The 16,547-nt window shown below is 42.1% G+C and overlaps 2 protein-coding genes across 2 annotated transcripts in view; one reads left to right on the top strand and one right to left on the bottom strand.

Annotated features, from left to right (window-relative positions):
* LOC136768283 (zinc finger protein ZFP2) overlaps nucleotides 1-16,547 on the bottom strand; it is a 45,796-nt gene that overhangs the window by 21,666 nt on the left and 7,583 nt on the right. The gene's annotated exons all lie outside the window — the stretch shown is intronic.
* LOC136768294 (zinc finger protein OZF-like) lies at nucleotides 5,513-16,235 on the top strand. The gene is made up of 2 exons (XM_066722428.1): nucleotides 5,513-6,188; nucleotides 10,634-16,235. The coding sequence occupies exon 2, from the start codon at nucleotides 10,828-10,830 to the stop codon at nucleotides 12,004-12,006; it is 1,179 nt and encodes a 392-aa protein (XP_066578525.1). The 5' UTR covers nucleotides 5,513-6,188; nucleotides 10,634-10,827; the 3' UTR covers nucleotides 12,007-16,235.

Below are 16,547 nucleotides of genomic sequence, written 5' to 3'. Positions count from 1 at the left end.
AAAACACTTGTATTGCACAAACGATTATTTAATGTAAACTGTATTGCTTGGAGCTTCACCCAGGTCTGAGTGCCGAGCTCTTGCACTCCTAGGGACACTGAGGATACCTAGAATACTCTAAAGTGTATAAAACCCCTCCCCACAGTGCGCTGCCCACCCCCACAGGGCCTGACACCCACACTGGGGATCGTCACCGTGGCTTTGTCATAAAACACCAACATCAGAATCCGCCCATCACTGTAGCTTTAGTCTTCTCCATAATGTGTCTCCATGTACGAGCGCCAAGCTGTGCTCTCACTGTCTGACTTCATACATGCTCCCAGTTTATATGCTGACTGGACACTTTATTAGCACTTCTGAATGATGTTCTGATATAATGACTGGTGTAGGAATCGCATGAACTGTGTGAGTTTTCAGAGCTGCTGTTCTCAGTGCTGCTCTCCTGTGTCGTCTCTCCCCCAGGAGCTGTAGAGACCTTGTGCTGCCTGAGAGACAGAGGCCTGTGGATCCGATCAGGGAGACTCTGAGCAGCAGAGAGTCAGGCCCCCGAGTGAGAGAGAGAGGCTGGGGTAGCGGGGGGGCAGGAGTGTGTGATTGACACATGGAGGAGATGGGACTGAAGTATTGCTTTAGTCTGACCCTGGGTTTATTCTGCTCCTGTGCCCATCCTGTACATCTCTGGAAGGTTGTGGGTTCAAATCCCAGGTGGGGCAGTGCTGTTCACTTAGATTGCTGCAGTGAAATGCCCAGCTGTATAAATGGGTACAAATATAAGTCGTCCTGGATAAGAGCGTCAGCTAAATGACAAAAATAATAATAATAATGCCAAACGATTCAGACCAGCTACCCAGAGAAAAACAAGTATTAATACCACCCTGGATTATAACTACACATCCTGTGGGCAGATTTCTTCTTCATATTTTCCTAATGGACCCAATAGCTCCTAATGATTCAGAGTATCCAGCTGGGTCCATTTTGTTAACCACAATCAGAGACTTCATTTACAGCTGTTGGTTTTTAAAACGATTCTTAAATGGTGCCTCACACATCCTATCAATTTTTCATGCACTTCTCATCAGTAGCAATAATTCACTGACACCATTGTGACCAAGTGTGTCATAAGTCACTGCTTAAAAACAAATAGTGCTATAATAATAATAATAATAATAATAATAATAATAATAATAATAATAATAATAATAATAATAATAATAATGAATGGCGCTGGGACAGCAGTGTGTGAGCACAGTGTGTGTGTCACACACACACAATCCCGGGTTCAGAGAGGAGAGAAATGCTGAATCTCAGGCCGAGAGGCTTGCCCTGCAGGTGCACACGCATGTGAGTGTATTTGTGCACCGACCACACAAAGCTAGCTGAAGTGCTGCAGGGCGCTATAAACCCGACCCAGTCATTACTGCAGGACGGGTTCGGCTCTATGGTAGGTTTCTAGTGCAAAAAATAAAAACAATGCATGTGTTGGGATCGAAAAAATATGTATATGTATATGTATATGCAGGGATGGGCAAAGATACATCAAAGTGTATTTTAAAATAAGATACCAAATACCTTAATTTTACATGTATCAAAATAAACTACAAAATACAGCAGCCACACCATGTATCAAAATAAACTACTGTATTTTTGTATCTTAAACTATCTATCAGCCTATTTGATCGATCCCTTCACCAGTAAACTGACTCAGCTGAATAAGTAGACAATGTTTGATAGCAACAGCTTTCCTCTGCCTAACGAGTCATGTGATAAATCTGACATATGCAACCAGTTAACAGATCAAATATTCACATATCCCTGTGATCACCCAGATGAAGGTTAGTTTTAAAGTAACCAACAGTTTAATGTTTAACTAACGGTTTGCTAATGACCCATAATTGTATCCTAATTTAGTTACTTGGTGTTTGGTAATGAAGGGCCTACTTTTCATCAGCAACACTGACTCAATGACAAACAAGTAATTCATAACAAGACAACTGATGGCACATAGCAACTAGTTTCTAAGTAATGAAGAATTTGATTGTTAATCATAAATATAATAAATTATGTGTCAGGCAGTCATTCATGCGATCAAATCATGATCCTACTAAACAGCTACTTCAATTAGGGTACAATCATTTAGCATTCAATTATTTATTTATCAATCATTGGACACCTATTTGGAGGTTGAAAACAAACATTTTAGCAATTTGTCAACAATTATTAAATGATTAATATGTTATGATTTTAAATGTAGCCAGATCATAATCAGAAAGTAGCAACAGAGCTTGCCAAGGAGTGGTGGATGGGTTGACAACCTGCTCTTTAATGGCGTTGCAGCACAACGTTGTTAATGACAATAAGGCACATGTGTGTACATTTAACAAGTTACACCATATCGTGGCATTATAATGTAATATTGTACAACACTGAAACGCTTTTATTTATTTAGTGTTAGAGTCCCCATTAAACTTTCTGCTGGTTTAACTGAATTGGGTGTAGATTTATATGGGCTCAGTTTGACATTTTGGCACTGGCTAGGGCTGGGGTTCAGGCTGGTATTTGGGTCTAAAATGAGGCCCATACCCTTGTTGTTGTAATACAGTGGGTTATAGTGAATAGTCTCTCCTCTCTAATGATTGAGCATGACTTGGAACTTAAGCTGATTCATTCCCGTATCACCATCAACTGAAAATGTGGATGTTTAAGAAAACAATCACAATAAAAAAGGGAACATTGAAAATTATGAATATTGCCCAACCAGTTAAAATCTGTTTAGTTTCAATATGCCATATAGATGAAGATAGGAAAGGCCCAAATCTTGCATTATGATTGGCCAGAGTGAAATGGAGTGACATCACTGCCTTACTGTAACATGGCGCATTGTGACACATGCGGTATCCATGACAACAACTTTAGAATGCTTCACATGTATTCTAATGGTCAACCAGTCCATACAGAGAGAGACACACCTTCTCATTGTTAACCAGACCTGAAGAGAGCGCAAAGATGTGTAGAGTTTTTCAAACACAGAAAGTTAAAGACTTTTTTGGCCAATTCCAAAAAAGCCTGGCACACATGGCTACAGAAGTACCCATGGAGATCGATGAAATGGAGGAAGAACCCTTGGAGATTGATTTTAAATTTCCTGTAGATGTGGAAATGTTGATTGTGGCTCCCCTGGCTATTCCACTCAAATACAAGTCCAGGAGAAGATGGAGCCACAGAATTTGCCCATACTGACACCGTTAACTGGGCATGGTCCTCTCCTTCAAGGCCAGGTCCATCTGCTGGCCTCCCTTCTCCGTCCCCAAGGCTGTGCTGCTGGAGGCTCAGCCAGAGGGCTTCACAGAGGAGGAAGAGAAGAAGATCTCAACCTCACTATGGAGGCAGACAGCAGCTTCCTCCTCTCCTTCAAGGCCAGGTCCATCTGCTGGCCTCCCTTCTCCGTCCCCAAGGCTGTGCTGCTGGAGGCTCAGCCAGAGGGCTTCACAGAGGAGGAAGAGAAGAAGATCTCAACCTCACTATGGAGGCAGACAGCAGCTTCCTCCTCTCCTTCAAGGCCAGGCCCAGCTGTTGCCCTCCCTCCTCCGTCCCCGAGGCTGTGCAGCTGGAGGCTCAGCCAGAGGGCTTCACGGAGGAGAAAGAGATGAAGATCTCAACCTCACTATGGAGGCAGACAGCAACCTTCTGTTCATGCTCCTCTCCTTCAAGGCCAGGCCCATCTGCTGGTCTGTCTCCTCCATCCCCCATGCTGTGCTGCGGAAGGCTCAGCCCAAGGGCTTCACAGAGGAGGAGGAGATGAAGATCTGGACCTCACTGTGCAGGCAGACAACAGCTTCCTGCCTTTTCCATGTCCAAGTGTATTTGACCCATGCTTTCTCTTTTGATGACGCCTTTTGGATTTCCTTGATTGTCTTGTTCGTTCGATTGCCTGACCTGCTGACTGTGACTCCACTACGCCTCTTGATTAGCCCTATTGTACCACGCACCGGATTCCTGACCCTCAGTCAGTTTTCTGACTTATTCCCACAACCTGCACTTCGATCCCCTTGCATTTTATTTGTGTGTGGTGGGAGAGGGTGGGGATGGAACTGAACGAGCCTGTATTTACAAAAATCTTGGATATACTTTTTATGCCTTCCTAGCGCATCCTGCCCTGATTCTTGTAACTTGTTGTGAGGTTCCATTTTGTAGTAAACATCTCAGTTAACGTAGCACTAATTATGTTGTCCTGTGCAGTATGGTAGGCAATGCTCCAGGTTTGCTGACTCCGGCTCCGGAGTGACTCCAGAGTCTTAGTTCTGGCTCCAGGCCGGCTTAAATCAAATGGCGACATTTGCAAAAGTCAACCCTGAGATCCCATCATTTGAAAAAACTCCTCCCCTGAACCCATATGAGTACTTTTACAAGTATGTGCCAGCTGAGATGATGGCATAGATCAGCAGTTCCCAAACTTTCTGGGAAGCGCCCCCCCAAAAAACATTTGAGTCACAGCTCACTCCCCCACCATGTCTCACACGTTTCTCACATTTTTTTGAAAGCCGTAATGCTTAACAAGGATGAATACACTTTAATACTTGTTTGCATTTCACTTTTCAGTATTTTATTTGGCCATTAACATTGGAATCTCTCTGCATGAACCTATTCTTACTCCATCTAGTGCTACTCACTCAAATTAATAAGATGGGTGAGCCTGATCTTTCCATTTCATATGATTTTACCCATTTTATATATATTTTTAACTATTCGGTCTCATCCCTAATTATATATATATATTTCTATGTTAATGCATTTCCAAAATATTGTAGCAGAGTTCTGGCGAGCTCATTTCCCATGACTCGATGACATTTTGGAGCTGCAAGTTATTCTTATGTATTTATTTTACCGTAATTATCACCTCACATGCTGTGTATTTTGGTCTGAAACTACCAATTAGTGGCTTTAACAGACGCTGCTATCTGACTATAATCCACTATTCTCATTGGACTGAATCTCATTGACTGCATATAGAAGAGTCCAATAACCAAGAACTGATTTACACTCTTATTATTTGGGACAGTACAGTTTGTTTTTAATGTGTGTAAAGTCGTTTTATAGAGATAGGTAGATGCAAAAGAAACAAGATTATCCAATCATGCGCCCCACAGTTTGGGAACCACTTTTTCGTGCACAACCAATGAAAACTTAACATAGGCTGAAAGTAGCATGTTAACTTTAACTGTGAGGGCTGCTACTCGGGTCAAATAGTTAGCTAGAACAATATGTAAATTGGTAAACGATTTAGCCTAGGCTACTAAAACGAACACCAAAACTTAACATGAACTGTTACAATTTTTAGCAATTTATGCTAAAAAATCGATGGAAAGCTCTCAACCTACACGTTTCTCACCTTGACCTTCTTCTTCGGGTATGGATCAATTTTCTGTTCTGATCCAAACAAGTCTGGGCAAGTAGGCACCAGTCAGAGGCAGCATTTTAATGATGTTATCATGTAGACTTCTCACAAAGTATTTTACAGTATTTTTAAACTACAAAATACAAAACACTGAAGTATTTTGATACAAAATATGAAGCCATTTCTATCAACCCTATCAAATACAAATGACAAAATCCTATTTTGTATTTGAAATAAATGTATCAAAAATACTGCCCATCCCTGTGTATATGGACATGTATGTATCATGCTTTAGAGAGGGTTGCTCAATTGTGTCCCGGAACTATTGGGCCGGTACTGTGTTGTGAGGGGGGAGTTTTGGAGGTGAAACACAACAACAGAGGAGAGGCGAGAGACGGACAAAGAAAGAAAAGTAAACGAAAGTACATGTCCAGACCAAACACAGCTCTCGCTTTGACAAAGACAGGAAACAGGAGGGCCTGGACATCACGCCCGTGTCGAGGGAGGACCTGCTGAAAGGGACGGTCCTGGTCCAGTGAGCACTGCGCGCAACGTCGCGGATTTTCATTAGAAAGGAAAAGCAGCTTTAATTAGCTACAGAGAAAATCATTTTAACTTTTCAAAGCGAGGGCGGACCGCATTTTATTGAAGAGGATGAAGGCCTTTATTATATACAATGTAATGGTGTCATGTGTAATGTGAAGCGTACTGGGCGGCGCTGCTTATAACTGGTATTTTACTGGCAAATGCTATAACTCACTGCAGTGTAGCGGAGGCACCGTGGGCTATATATAGTGTAAGTATAGCTATTCAACAGTCACATTTAGTCTGTGTGTTAAGATAAATCCATCGCATATTTAGTAACTAACTGTGTTTGCATACAATCCTCACACACCACCCCGTTCAATATCATGTTTCATCCCTGCTGAACTGCTTCACAGCATCGTGGGATTTTAACGCCCAATGAAATGTAATCCTAATGCTTTGCGCGATGGCAGTGACTGGATTAAATGCAAAACACACATTGCATTGCATTGCGTCAGGGTTGGGATTTACACGTTTGGCTGCGTGTGAAAAGTGCCAAAATGAATGTTTTGTGTTGATGAGAATTATAAAATGAAGAGATTAATAAATCTTTTGTGATTCATTTGCTTGGTATTTAAAATCACTATTTTATATTTGAAAGTATAGGTTTCATGAGTTTCCACAGCTATGTGCTATGCACTGTACTGTATTATTGCACTTTATATTGCTCTTATATTTTATAAGTCGCCCTGGAAAAGGACGTCAGCTAAGAAATAAATTATAATATCTGTAATAGGCTGGCTATACGTGAGGTAGCCTAAGCGCAGTAGCATCACAAACCGATGTAAATTATATGTATCAATATTAACAACAAGGACAGTAAAACATACGTATATCAGCTTGTATTGATAAATTAATTAAATCATAGGTCTGCTACGATACCATAACGTGTTTCTCTGGTGGCTGGCGTGATCGGGACACTGCTGAATGTCCTGCCCAGATAGCACAGCAGCGTTGGGCCAACGATGTTCAAATCGACTGGCTCAATTCTAGATTAACAAAATAACTCTAAACTATAATGCATTCAAATAAGCCGTATTCATTATTATAACTAATCTTAATTGTCAGTATTGACCACTTTTTAAATAGTTGTGTGAAAGTTCCCTTCCATTCTGTAGCCATTAAGTTACATTTGTTACAATTAGTTACAATTCAGTGTCCTTTAAAAATCAAACAAATACAAAACTCGTTTCTGTGGCATCTTCACACACAACACCTGGACTTAATGAAACCGGCTCACTGAAGAAAAATACAATGCGAAGAAAATGTGAACACTTCTGTTTTTCACTTCTGACAAATTAGTTACAAATGTAAATACATTCGCAACATAATTAATTAACCAACTGGCTATATATTGCCATTTACCATTCCGCGATACAGAAAATAAAAAGCCTATTATTGATTTTAAAAATGTTGTTTTGAAAACAACCACAGTTACTGTGTCATACACACAACCTGGTACTTCAGATAATTCAATATTGTACTTTTCAGTACAGTTAAACGGCAGTAACTGTAAATATGTTAATAACAGTGGTGAAGGTGCACTCACCTCTAGGCACTCTCCGAGGAGACTCCTCTTTAATGTGGGCTTGAGGAGTAGCACTCACACTGCTTTCAATACTGAAGCTGCAGCATCTGACATTATCAGATATTTACTGTGATTATTATTCACACCCATGATATTTTAAAGTTGTATAGGTCCATGTAGTAAAACAAGTTGCACTGATATCGCATCTGTCGTCGTTGGGCTGTACACTGTACACTGTCGATGAGGAGGAAGATAAGATTCCCAGTTCAATCACCGTCGTCCGGTAAATGAACTTGCCTGCAGAACCGGAATCAAGCAACACAGATACAAGGGCAGTAGTAGCTTTCCAAGTGATACTAGCCGAGAAGAGACATTGCTTGCGAGTGAAGAGCGGACACTGTGCAGAACTCACGGGAGCTTCAGGGAGAGGTCTAGGATGAGTCGTACGAGCTGCTGCATCCTCCTCTGTTTTTCCTCGGCTGGAAGACGGGTGCGCGCTAACTTCATGGGTTCCGGGTCAGGACTGGAATGCTGTGGTTGAGGGTTAGGGCCCTAGTACTGATCCCTGTGGAACTCCACTAACAACCTCACTCCAGTTAGCTTTGAGGTATTCTTGAAAAAAACAAGGCCCAAGTCTAAAACAATGGTCTACAATTTCAGAAAAGCAAACCTTGAAGGTATGAGGCAGCACTTAGAAGAGGTAGACTGTAGCACACTGGATACAGAGTCAGTTGAAAATGGATGGGTATATTTTAAGAATATACTACTGGAGGCTCAGGAGAAATTTGTACCAAAACTTAGCAAACTGAGGACCAAAAAACACTGGCCAAAATGGTTTAATAGAGGTATGCAAAAAAATATCAAGAGGAAGAAAATGTATAGCGCATACAAAAGGGATGGAGACTAAACAAAATACATAGAATATGTTGAGCTGCAAAGAGATCTTAAGAATGGGATCAGGAAAGCAAAGAGGGAAATAGAAAGAAACATAGCTCTTGGAGCTAAAACCAATGCAAAGAGCTTTTTTCAATATTACAACAGCAAGCGGTCAATAAAGGAGGAGGTGAAACAGATAAATGGCAAAAATGGAAGTATCTTGGAAAACGAACAAGATGTGGCAAATATTCTAAATGAGTATTTCACAGAGGTTTTTACAAAAGAAAAAACATGACATGCCACAGGTTGACAATCAGTCCAGTCAAACCCTAAGAGAGATCAGGTTAAATGAGGAGGAGGTACTAAAGGGACTAGCAGAATTAAAAACAAACAAATCACCAGGGCCAGATGGGATATGTCCAAGAGTACTTAAAGAAATGAGGGAAATTATTTATAGGCCGCTAACTCGATTATTTCAAATGACACTTAGAACAGGGGATGTGCCAACTGACTGGAAGACAGCAAATGTCATCCCAATCCACAAGAAAGGGGACAAAACTGAGCCAGGAAATTACAGATCAATCAGTCTCACCTGCATCACCTGTATAATGTTGGAAATAATGATTAGACAGAAAATAGAGGAGCATCTTAATGAAACCATATTCTTGGAGATAGACGACATGGGTTTAGACGAGGCAGATCATGTCTTACTAATTTATTTGAATTTTTTGAACGTGCAACTGCAGCTGTAGATCATGTGAAAGCATATGATTTGATATACTTAGATTTTCCCGTTTGTGTGGACGTTTGTTTGGATGTTTATTTTCTTGTTTTGCTTTTGTTTTTCCCCACTGATTATCTGTGTTCCCCCTGAATGAGCCTGTGAAGCTCAATAAAGCTGGACACCGCCGAAACCCTGCATATTGTGTCCGGCTGTCACAGCCTCTTTGATGAATAGGGCCCAGTATCCGCACATAAACTGGAGGGTTACAACCCTGCTAACTTACAATGTTGCCACAATGTCGTAGCAACGTAATTTATGTTGTGGTAACGTGTTTTCTGGGAAGCCACTAAAGGGAAAACATTTGTATTCAAACTTGATTTCAGAATGAAACATTGACGACAAAGGAAAGGCCAGTGTGAGTAGTTTTGTGAGCAATACACCCGTTTGCTGTACCAATTATACTTTAGTTTGGAGATTATAACTATTTTGTGTTTTTTTTTAATATAAATTTACATTGTTGTTATAATGTAATATCAAAGCCTAGTATTTATAAAAATGTTACTGCATGGCGCAAACTCTTAAAGACTGTTACACTTATTTTAATAAGTAGGTGCTCGATTTAATCATCTAATGCCCATTGATTAACCGATCAAATACGTTAATTGACTGACAGCCCTAATATCTATATTGTGGCATTCAGTCATTCAGGCATTCAGTCACTAGTATGTCATCAAAGTCCAGCTCTCGGACTCCATAGCAATCAACTAAAGTGCACTGAGGTGCTTCTGACACATACTTGTCCCGAGTTTATTTTTTATTCTTTATTATTTATTTTATTCTTGCCATTTGTGAAAATGAGCGCGTTGCTAATGTTAGCAGACACACTAGAGCCGGCATCAGCACCAAGTGCCTCGGACAAACAGCTAAAGACCCCTTTGGAAAATAAATACATTAAAAACCGGCGTACATGTTACACTTTGGAGAAGAGCTGCCTTTCTTGGCTATTTCTTCATTTTTCCCCCTTGGGATACGTCGATCCTTTGCTTTTGCTTTTTAACAGCAATGTGTTGATATTCCTGTGAACGCCTCAACATGGAATGCTTGAGTTTCTCATAATAATTTATTTTGGTGTGGCACAAATTAATTATAACAGTGTGGTCGGGGGGCCCCTGGGCAGTTGCCCCGCTTGCAGTGTGATAATCTGGCCATGAATTACTTTGTGCTTCAAATTAAATTACTTAATTTCAAGAGTGAAAGGAATAAAACACCAGAATCAGAATACACCCATCACTGTAGCTTTAGCCTTCTCCATAATCTCTCTCCATAATGTGTCTCCATATACGAGGGCCAGGCTGTGCTCTCACTGTCTGACTTCATACATGCTTCCAGTTTATATGCTGACTGGACACTTTATTAGCACTTCTGAATGATGTTCTGATATAATGACTGGTGTAGGAATCGCATGAACTGTGTGAGTTTTCAGAGCTGCTGTTCTCAGCGCTGCTCTCCTGTGTCGTCTCTCCCTCAGGAGCTGTAGAGGCCAGCGCTCTCCCTGACTCTGGGGAAAGGGCTCCCACTGAACAGCAGCACTGGGAGCAGGAGTGGGACTCCAGTCTGAGGCAGGACACAGAGCCCTCAGCTACTGAAGACACCCAGGGGCTGAGTGAGCAGCCCAGGAGCAGACAGAGTGAGGAGGAGCTCAGGGGACAGGAGTCTGGCCACATGGCAGAGCCACACACTGAGGGGTCGACACAGGGACTCGGGGCACTGGGATCTGACACTGCAGGGTCAAAGGTCATGCCAAATGTCATAAAGAGCGACCCTGAGCTGGACTGCACCCACACTGTGGATCTCTGCAGGACCCAGTCTCTGGGATGTGAGTGTGGACCCAGTGCAGCTGGTGCTGAGCCGGGCTCTCCCAGAACACTGTGTGGACCCAGTCTGCTGTCTGATCACATCAAAACAGAGGACGACACACTGGAGTGTGTTTACACAGTGGAGCCGAGGACACAGACTCCCTTCAGAGATGCACTCAGTCATCTCAACATTGACAAGATTACACACAGCGCCTGGGACCTGTGGCCTGAGCTCCCTGTAGCTGGACAGTGTGACCTGGGGCCTGAGCTCCCTGTAGCTGGACAGTGTGAGCCAGAGTCTGCTGCCTTGAGGACAGGGCTCAGTGTTGGGAGTGACAGTGCAGTGAGTGGAGAGAGTCCATCATCTCAGCGCAGACAGCTGCTTCCAAGACCCCCTAGAACACCTCGCTCAACCAGCACCCCCTCCTCACCACTGCAGTGTGGAAAGCTGCGTCCCCATCGCCAGCCCCAGAGTAGGAAGAGATTCACAGGGACATCAGAGCTTATTAGGCAGCACAACACTAGCAGAGTCAAACAGTTGGTATGTGTCCAGTGTGGGAAGAGTTTCTCTCGGGTTGCACATCTCAATACACACCAGCGCATTCACACAGGAGAGAGACCGTTCAGCTGTGCCCAGTGTGGGAAGAAGTTCTTTCGGGTTGCACATCTCAACACACACAAGCACATTCACACAGGAGAGAGACCATTTAGTTGTGCCCAGTGTGGGAAGAGTTTCTCTCATGAGTCTAACCTCAACCAACACCAGCGTATTCACATAGGAGAGAGACCGTTCAGCTGTGCCCAGTGTGGGAAGAGTTTCTCTCGGGCAGAACACCTCAACACACACCAGCGCATTCACACAGGAGAGAGACCGTTCAGCTGTGCCCAGTGTGGGAAGAGTTTCTCTCGGGCAGCTAACCTCAACACACACCAGCGCATTCACACAGGAGAGAAACCGTACTGCTGTGCCCAGTGTGGGAAGTGTTTCTCTCAGGCAGCACACCTCAACACACACCAGCGCATTCACACAGGAGAGAGACCATAACGTCCATAAGAACATAAGACGAGGAGGCTATTCGACCCATCGTGCTTGTTTGGTGTCCATTAATAACTAAGTGATCCAAGGATCCTGTCCAATCTTGTTTTAAATGTCCCCAAAAATTCCCAAAAAATCGCTGGGGAGTTTGTTCAGATTGAGACGTTTCTCTGTGTGAAGAAGTGTCTCCTGTTTTCCGTTTTGAATGCCTTGAAGCCCAAATTCCTTTTGTGTCCCCGGGTGCGTGTGTCCCTGCTGATCTGGAAAAGCTCCTCTGGTTTGATGTGGTCTACTTTCATGATTTTGAAGACTTGAATCAAGTCCCCACGTAGTCTCCTCTGTTCCAAGGTGAAAAGGTTCAGGTCCCTCAGTCTCTCAGTAGGACATTCCCTTCAGACCTGGAATAAGTCTGGTCGCTCTCCTCTGAACTGCCTCTAGAGCAGCGATATCTTTCTTGAAGTGTGGAGCCCAGAACTGTCCACAGTATCCAGATGAGCTCTAACTAGTGCATTGTACAGTCTGAACATCACTGCCCTTGTTCTCAATTCTACACTTTTGACAATATACCCTAGCATTCTGTTTGCCTTTTTTATTGCTTCCCCACATTGTTTGGCTGGAGAAAGTGAGGAGTCCACATAGACTCCTAGAAGTTTGCTACCTATCCCAGAGTCCAGATCATTAATATAGATTAGAAAAAGCACAGGCCCTAGTACTGATCCCTGTGGAACTCCACTAACAACCTCACTCCAGTTAGAAGCGACTCCTCTAATCGACACCCTCTGTTTCCTATACATCAACCAGTTCATAATCCATCTACTTACATTACCCTGAATGCCTACACCTTCCAATTTAAGGATCAGTCTTTGGTGTGGAACCTTATCAAAAGCTTTCTGAAGATCTAAGTATATCACATCATATGCTTTCACATGATCTACAGCTGCAGTTGCATGTTCAGAGAACTCTAATAGATTAGTAAGACATGATCTGCCTCATCTAAACCCATTCTGACTATCTCCAAGAATATGGTTTTCATTAAGATGCTCCTCTATTTTCTGTCTAATCATTTTAGTGATGCAGGTGAGACTGATTGTTCTATAATTTCCTGGCTCAGTTTTGTCCCCTTTCTTGTGGATTGGTTTGACATTTGCTGTCTTCCAGTCAGTTGGCACATCCCCTGTTCTAAGTGTCATTTGGAATAATTGAGTTAGCAGCCTATAAATAATTTCCCTCATTTCTTTAAGTACTGTTGGAAATATCCCATCTGGCCCAGGTGATTTGTTTGTTTTTAATTCTGCTAGTCCCTTTAGTACCTCCTCCTCATTTATCCTGATCTCTCTTAGGGTATGACTGGACTGATTGTCAACCTGTGGCATGTCATCTGTTTTTTCTTTTGTAAAAACCTCTGTGAAATACTCATTTAGAACATTTGCCACATCTTGTTCGTTTTCCAAGATTCCTCCATTTTTGCCCTTTATGTTTCACCTCCTCCTTTATTGACCGCTTGCTGTTGTAATATTGAAAAAAGCTCTTTGCATTGGTTTTAGCTCCAAGAGCTGTTTCTTTCTATTTCCCTCTTTGCTTTCCTGATCCCATTCTTAAGATCTCTTTGCAGCTCAACATATTCTATGTATTTTGTTTCGTCACCATCCCTTTTGTATGCGCTATACAACATTTTCTTTCTCTTGATATTTTTTTGCATACCTCTATTAAACCATTTTGGCCAGTGTTTTTTGGTCCTCAGTTTGCTAAGTTTTGGTACAAATTGCTCCTGAGCCTCAAGTAGTATATTTTTAAAATATACCCATCCATTTTCAACTTTCTACCTCTTCTAAGTGCCATCTCATACCTTCAAGGTTTGATTTTCTGAAATTGTAGACCATTATTTTAGACTTGGACCTTGTTTTTTGAAAGAATGCCTCAAAGCTAACCATGTTGTGATCACAATTTGCCATTGGTTCTCTAACTACTGTCCCCCTGACTATCTTGGTCATTTGAAAAGATCAATGCATGCGCTCTCCCTGGTTGGTTCCCTGACAAATTGAGTTAGAAAGCAGTCATTTACCATCTCAACCATTTCTATTTCTGCTTCTGTAGTCCCCACTGGGCTTTCCCAGTCTAAGTTTGGGAAATTATAACAGCCACATCCTTGCTACATGCAGTCCTGATTACACTGTACAATGCAGCATCTTTCTGAATATCTGAGTTGGGTGGTCTGTAACACACTCCTACCACTAATCCTCCAGATCTTTTATTAAAAAGTTTAAACCACAAAAATTCTGTTTCATTACTAGGATCTAATTTGAGTTCTTCTGCCTCAATGTCATTTTTCACATATAACGCTACCCCACCCCCTCTTTGATTTTGCCTGTCTCTCCTAAACTGTGTGTATCCTTCCAATGTATATTCATCCCAATAATTTTCTGTCAGCCGTGTTTCTGTCACTCCTACAACATCATAGTCACACGCCAGCACTGTGGCTTCTAAGTCCAACATCTTGTTCCTTATACTCCTGGCATTGAGGTACAAACATTTCAGGACTTTCCTACTAGCGGGTTCCCTTTGTTTTCTTTTGAGGAACATCTCCCATTGTCAGAGCTCCCTGCCCCCCTGGTTCCTAGTTTAAATGATTCTCAATTTCTCTGCACATACGCTCTCCCAATGCATCAGCCCCCCTTCTGTTTAGATGTAGACCGTCCGGTTTGTACAGGTCCCATCTATCCCAGAAGAAAGACCAATGCTCCATAAACCTAAACCCCTCTTTCCTACACCAAGATTTCAACCACGTGTTAAACTTTCTAATCTCTGCCCGTCTCCCTGGCCTGGCACGTGGTACCGGAAGTATTTAGGAGAAAACTACCATGGAGGTTCTGCTCTTTAGTTTCATTCCTAACTCTTTAAATTTGTTTTGCAGAACCTCTGTCCTACCTTTTCCTATGTCATTGGTTCCAATGTGGACCATGACCAGTGGATTCCCCTGGCTTTGGCCAGTAGCCCGTCTACTAGTTTAGGCAGATCTGCAACCTGAGCACCAGGCAGGCAAGATGCCATGCAGGTCTCCATATCACTAGAACACACTGTGTGATCTACACCTCTAAGAATTGAGTCTCCTACTATAACTACCTCCCTGTTCTGGGGGGGAGTGGGCACCATGGCCACACTGAACAAACTTCTGGGCTCTTACTGAGTGTACTTTCATAATGGGCAGAAACGTTTATCATGTTTATAGTTGTAAAGCACTTTGAGAGTCCCACAATACTCAATACTTCTGAGAAATACAGAGAACGCTTCGGAGACAAGAAATGCACAAAGTGGGCATGACATCAGAAGTGGAACTCAATAACATGACATCGACCAGCGAAAGTGACTGTTTGGTTGTTTCTGATGTTGTCATTAATTTTACTATTATTATTATTATTATTATTATTATTATTATTATTATTTTTATTAATTAATTTTTTTCCTGGCAGACTTACAACATAAGTGCAAACATACAGTGAAGTACAAGGCACTCTACTTGAAATCGTTATACAGTACTCACAGAGAATAATACAGAATAAATATTTTGGCTGTTTCATTTAATCACATCAGTGCAATATTAAAATTTGAATGTTTGGTCGTGGTGGGTCTCAGAAGGATAAGAATGACTGAAGGTTGATAAGAATCAACCTTCAGTCACTCGTCTCTCCATACATCCCCTCCAGACCACTGCGCTCCTCCAGTGCCAGAAGGCTAACTCTGCCTCCTCTCCACTCCCCTTCCTCCAGAGCCGCTCCTTCTCATCCCTGGGCCCTAAATGGTGGAACGACCTGCCCACCGAAGTCAAAACAGCCTTGACCTCATTCCAGCGCTTACTCAAGACACATCTCTTCCCACAGCACTTGTAATATTAGTCCTCTATCCCTGCTAGATGCACTTCAGCTTATTATGCTCCTCGTGTTCTTGATTGTTTTCCTCCTTGCTCCCTTTCCCGTAGCCCTAGTCTGTTACCCTACATCTTGACAGCACTTAGTTTTCACCGTCCAGGATGTAGGAAGTCTCTTACTGTACTTGTGTAAATTGTAAATTGGAATCTGTAAAATGTATTTTGAATTGCTATGTTTTAGCTAAGTTGAACTTGTAATGATTGATGCCTTGTACGTCACTGTGTTTTTGCACTGTAAGTCGCCCTGGATAAGGGCGTCTGCCAAGAAATAAAAATAATAATAATAATAACAGTTTCATACTGTACAGTCACACAATGTACGATTTTGTGTCAAGTAAAGAATATACATTTAAGCAAATTCAGACATGTCTGTCAATGCTGTGAGATAAGAGCTCTTTATGAAATGTCACAATTAGCTTTTAAAACACAGTTTGGAAAAAGTGCATCAAAGTCAATGAAACTTCCAAAAGAAAGGAAGAGTCTAAAGGACTCCTCAGTACAATTGAAAAGCCAATTAAAACTAAAGAATCAAGGTCGTTCAGTCCACAACAGAACCAGCACATGTGGAGAAAAGGAATAATCACAGTCCTTGGTGACAACTTACTGTGCAAAGCCCTTAAGGTACTGA

The sequence above is a fragment of the Amia ocellicauda genome, chromosome 14, assembly GCF_036373705.1.
Source record: "Amia ocellicauda isolate fAmiCal2 chromosome 14, fAmiCal2.hap1, whole genome shotgun sequence".
Taxonomy (NCBI): Eukaryota; Metazoa; Chordata; class Actinopteri; order Amiiformes; family Amiidae; genus Amia; species Amia ocellicauda.
This window is presented reverse-complemented; position numbering and strand designations above follow the sequence as displayed.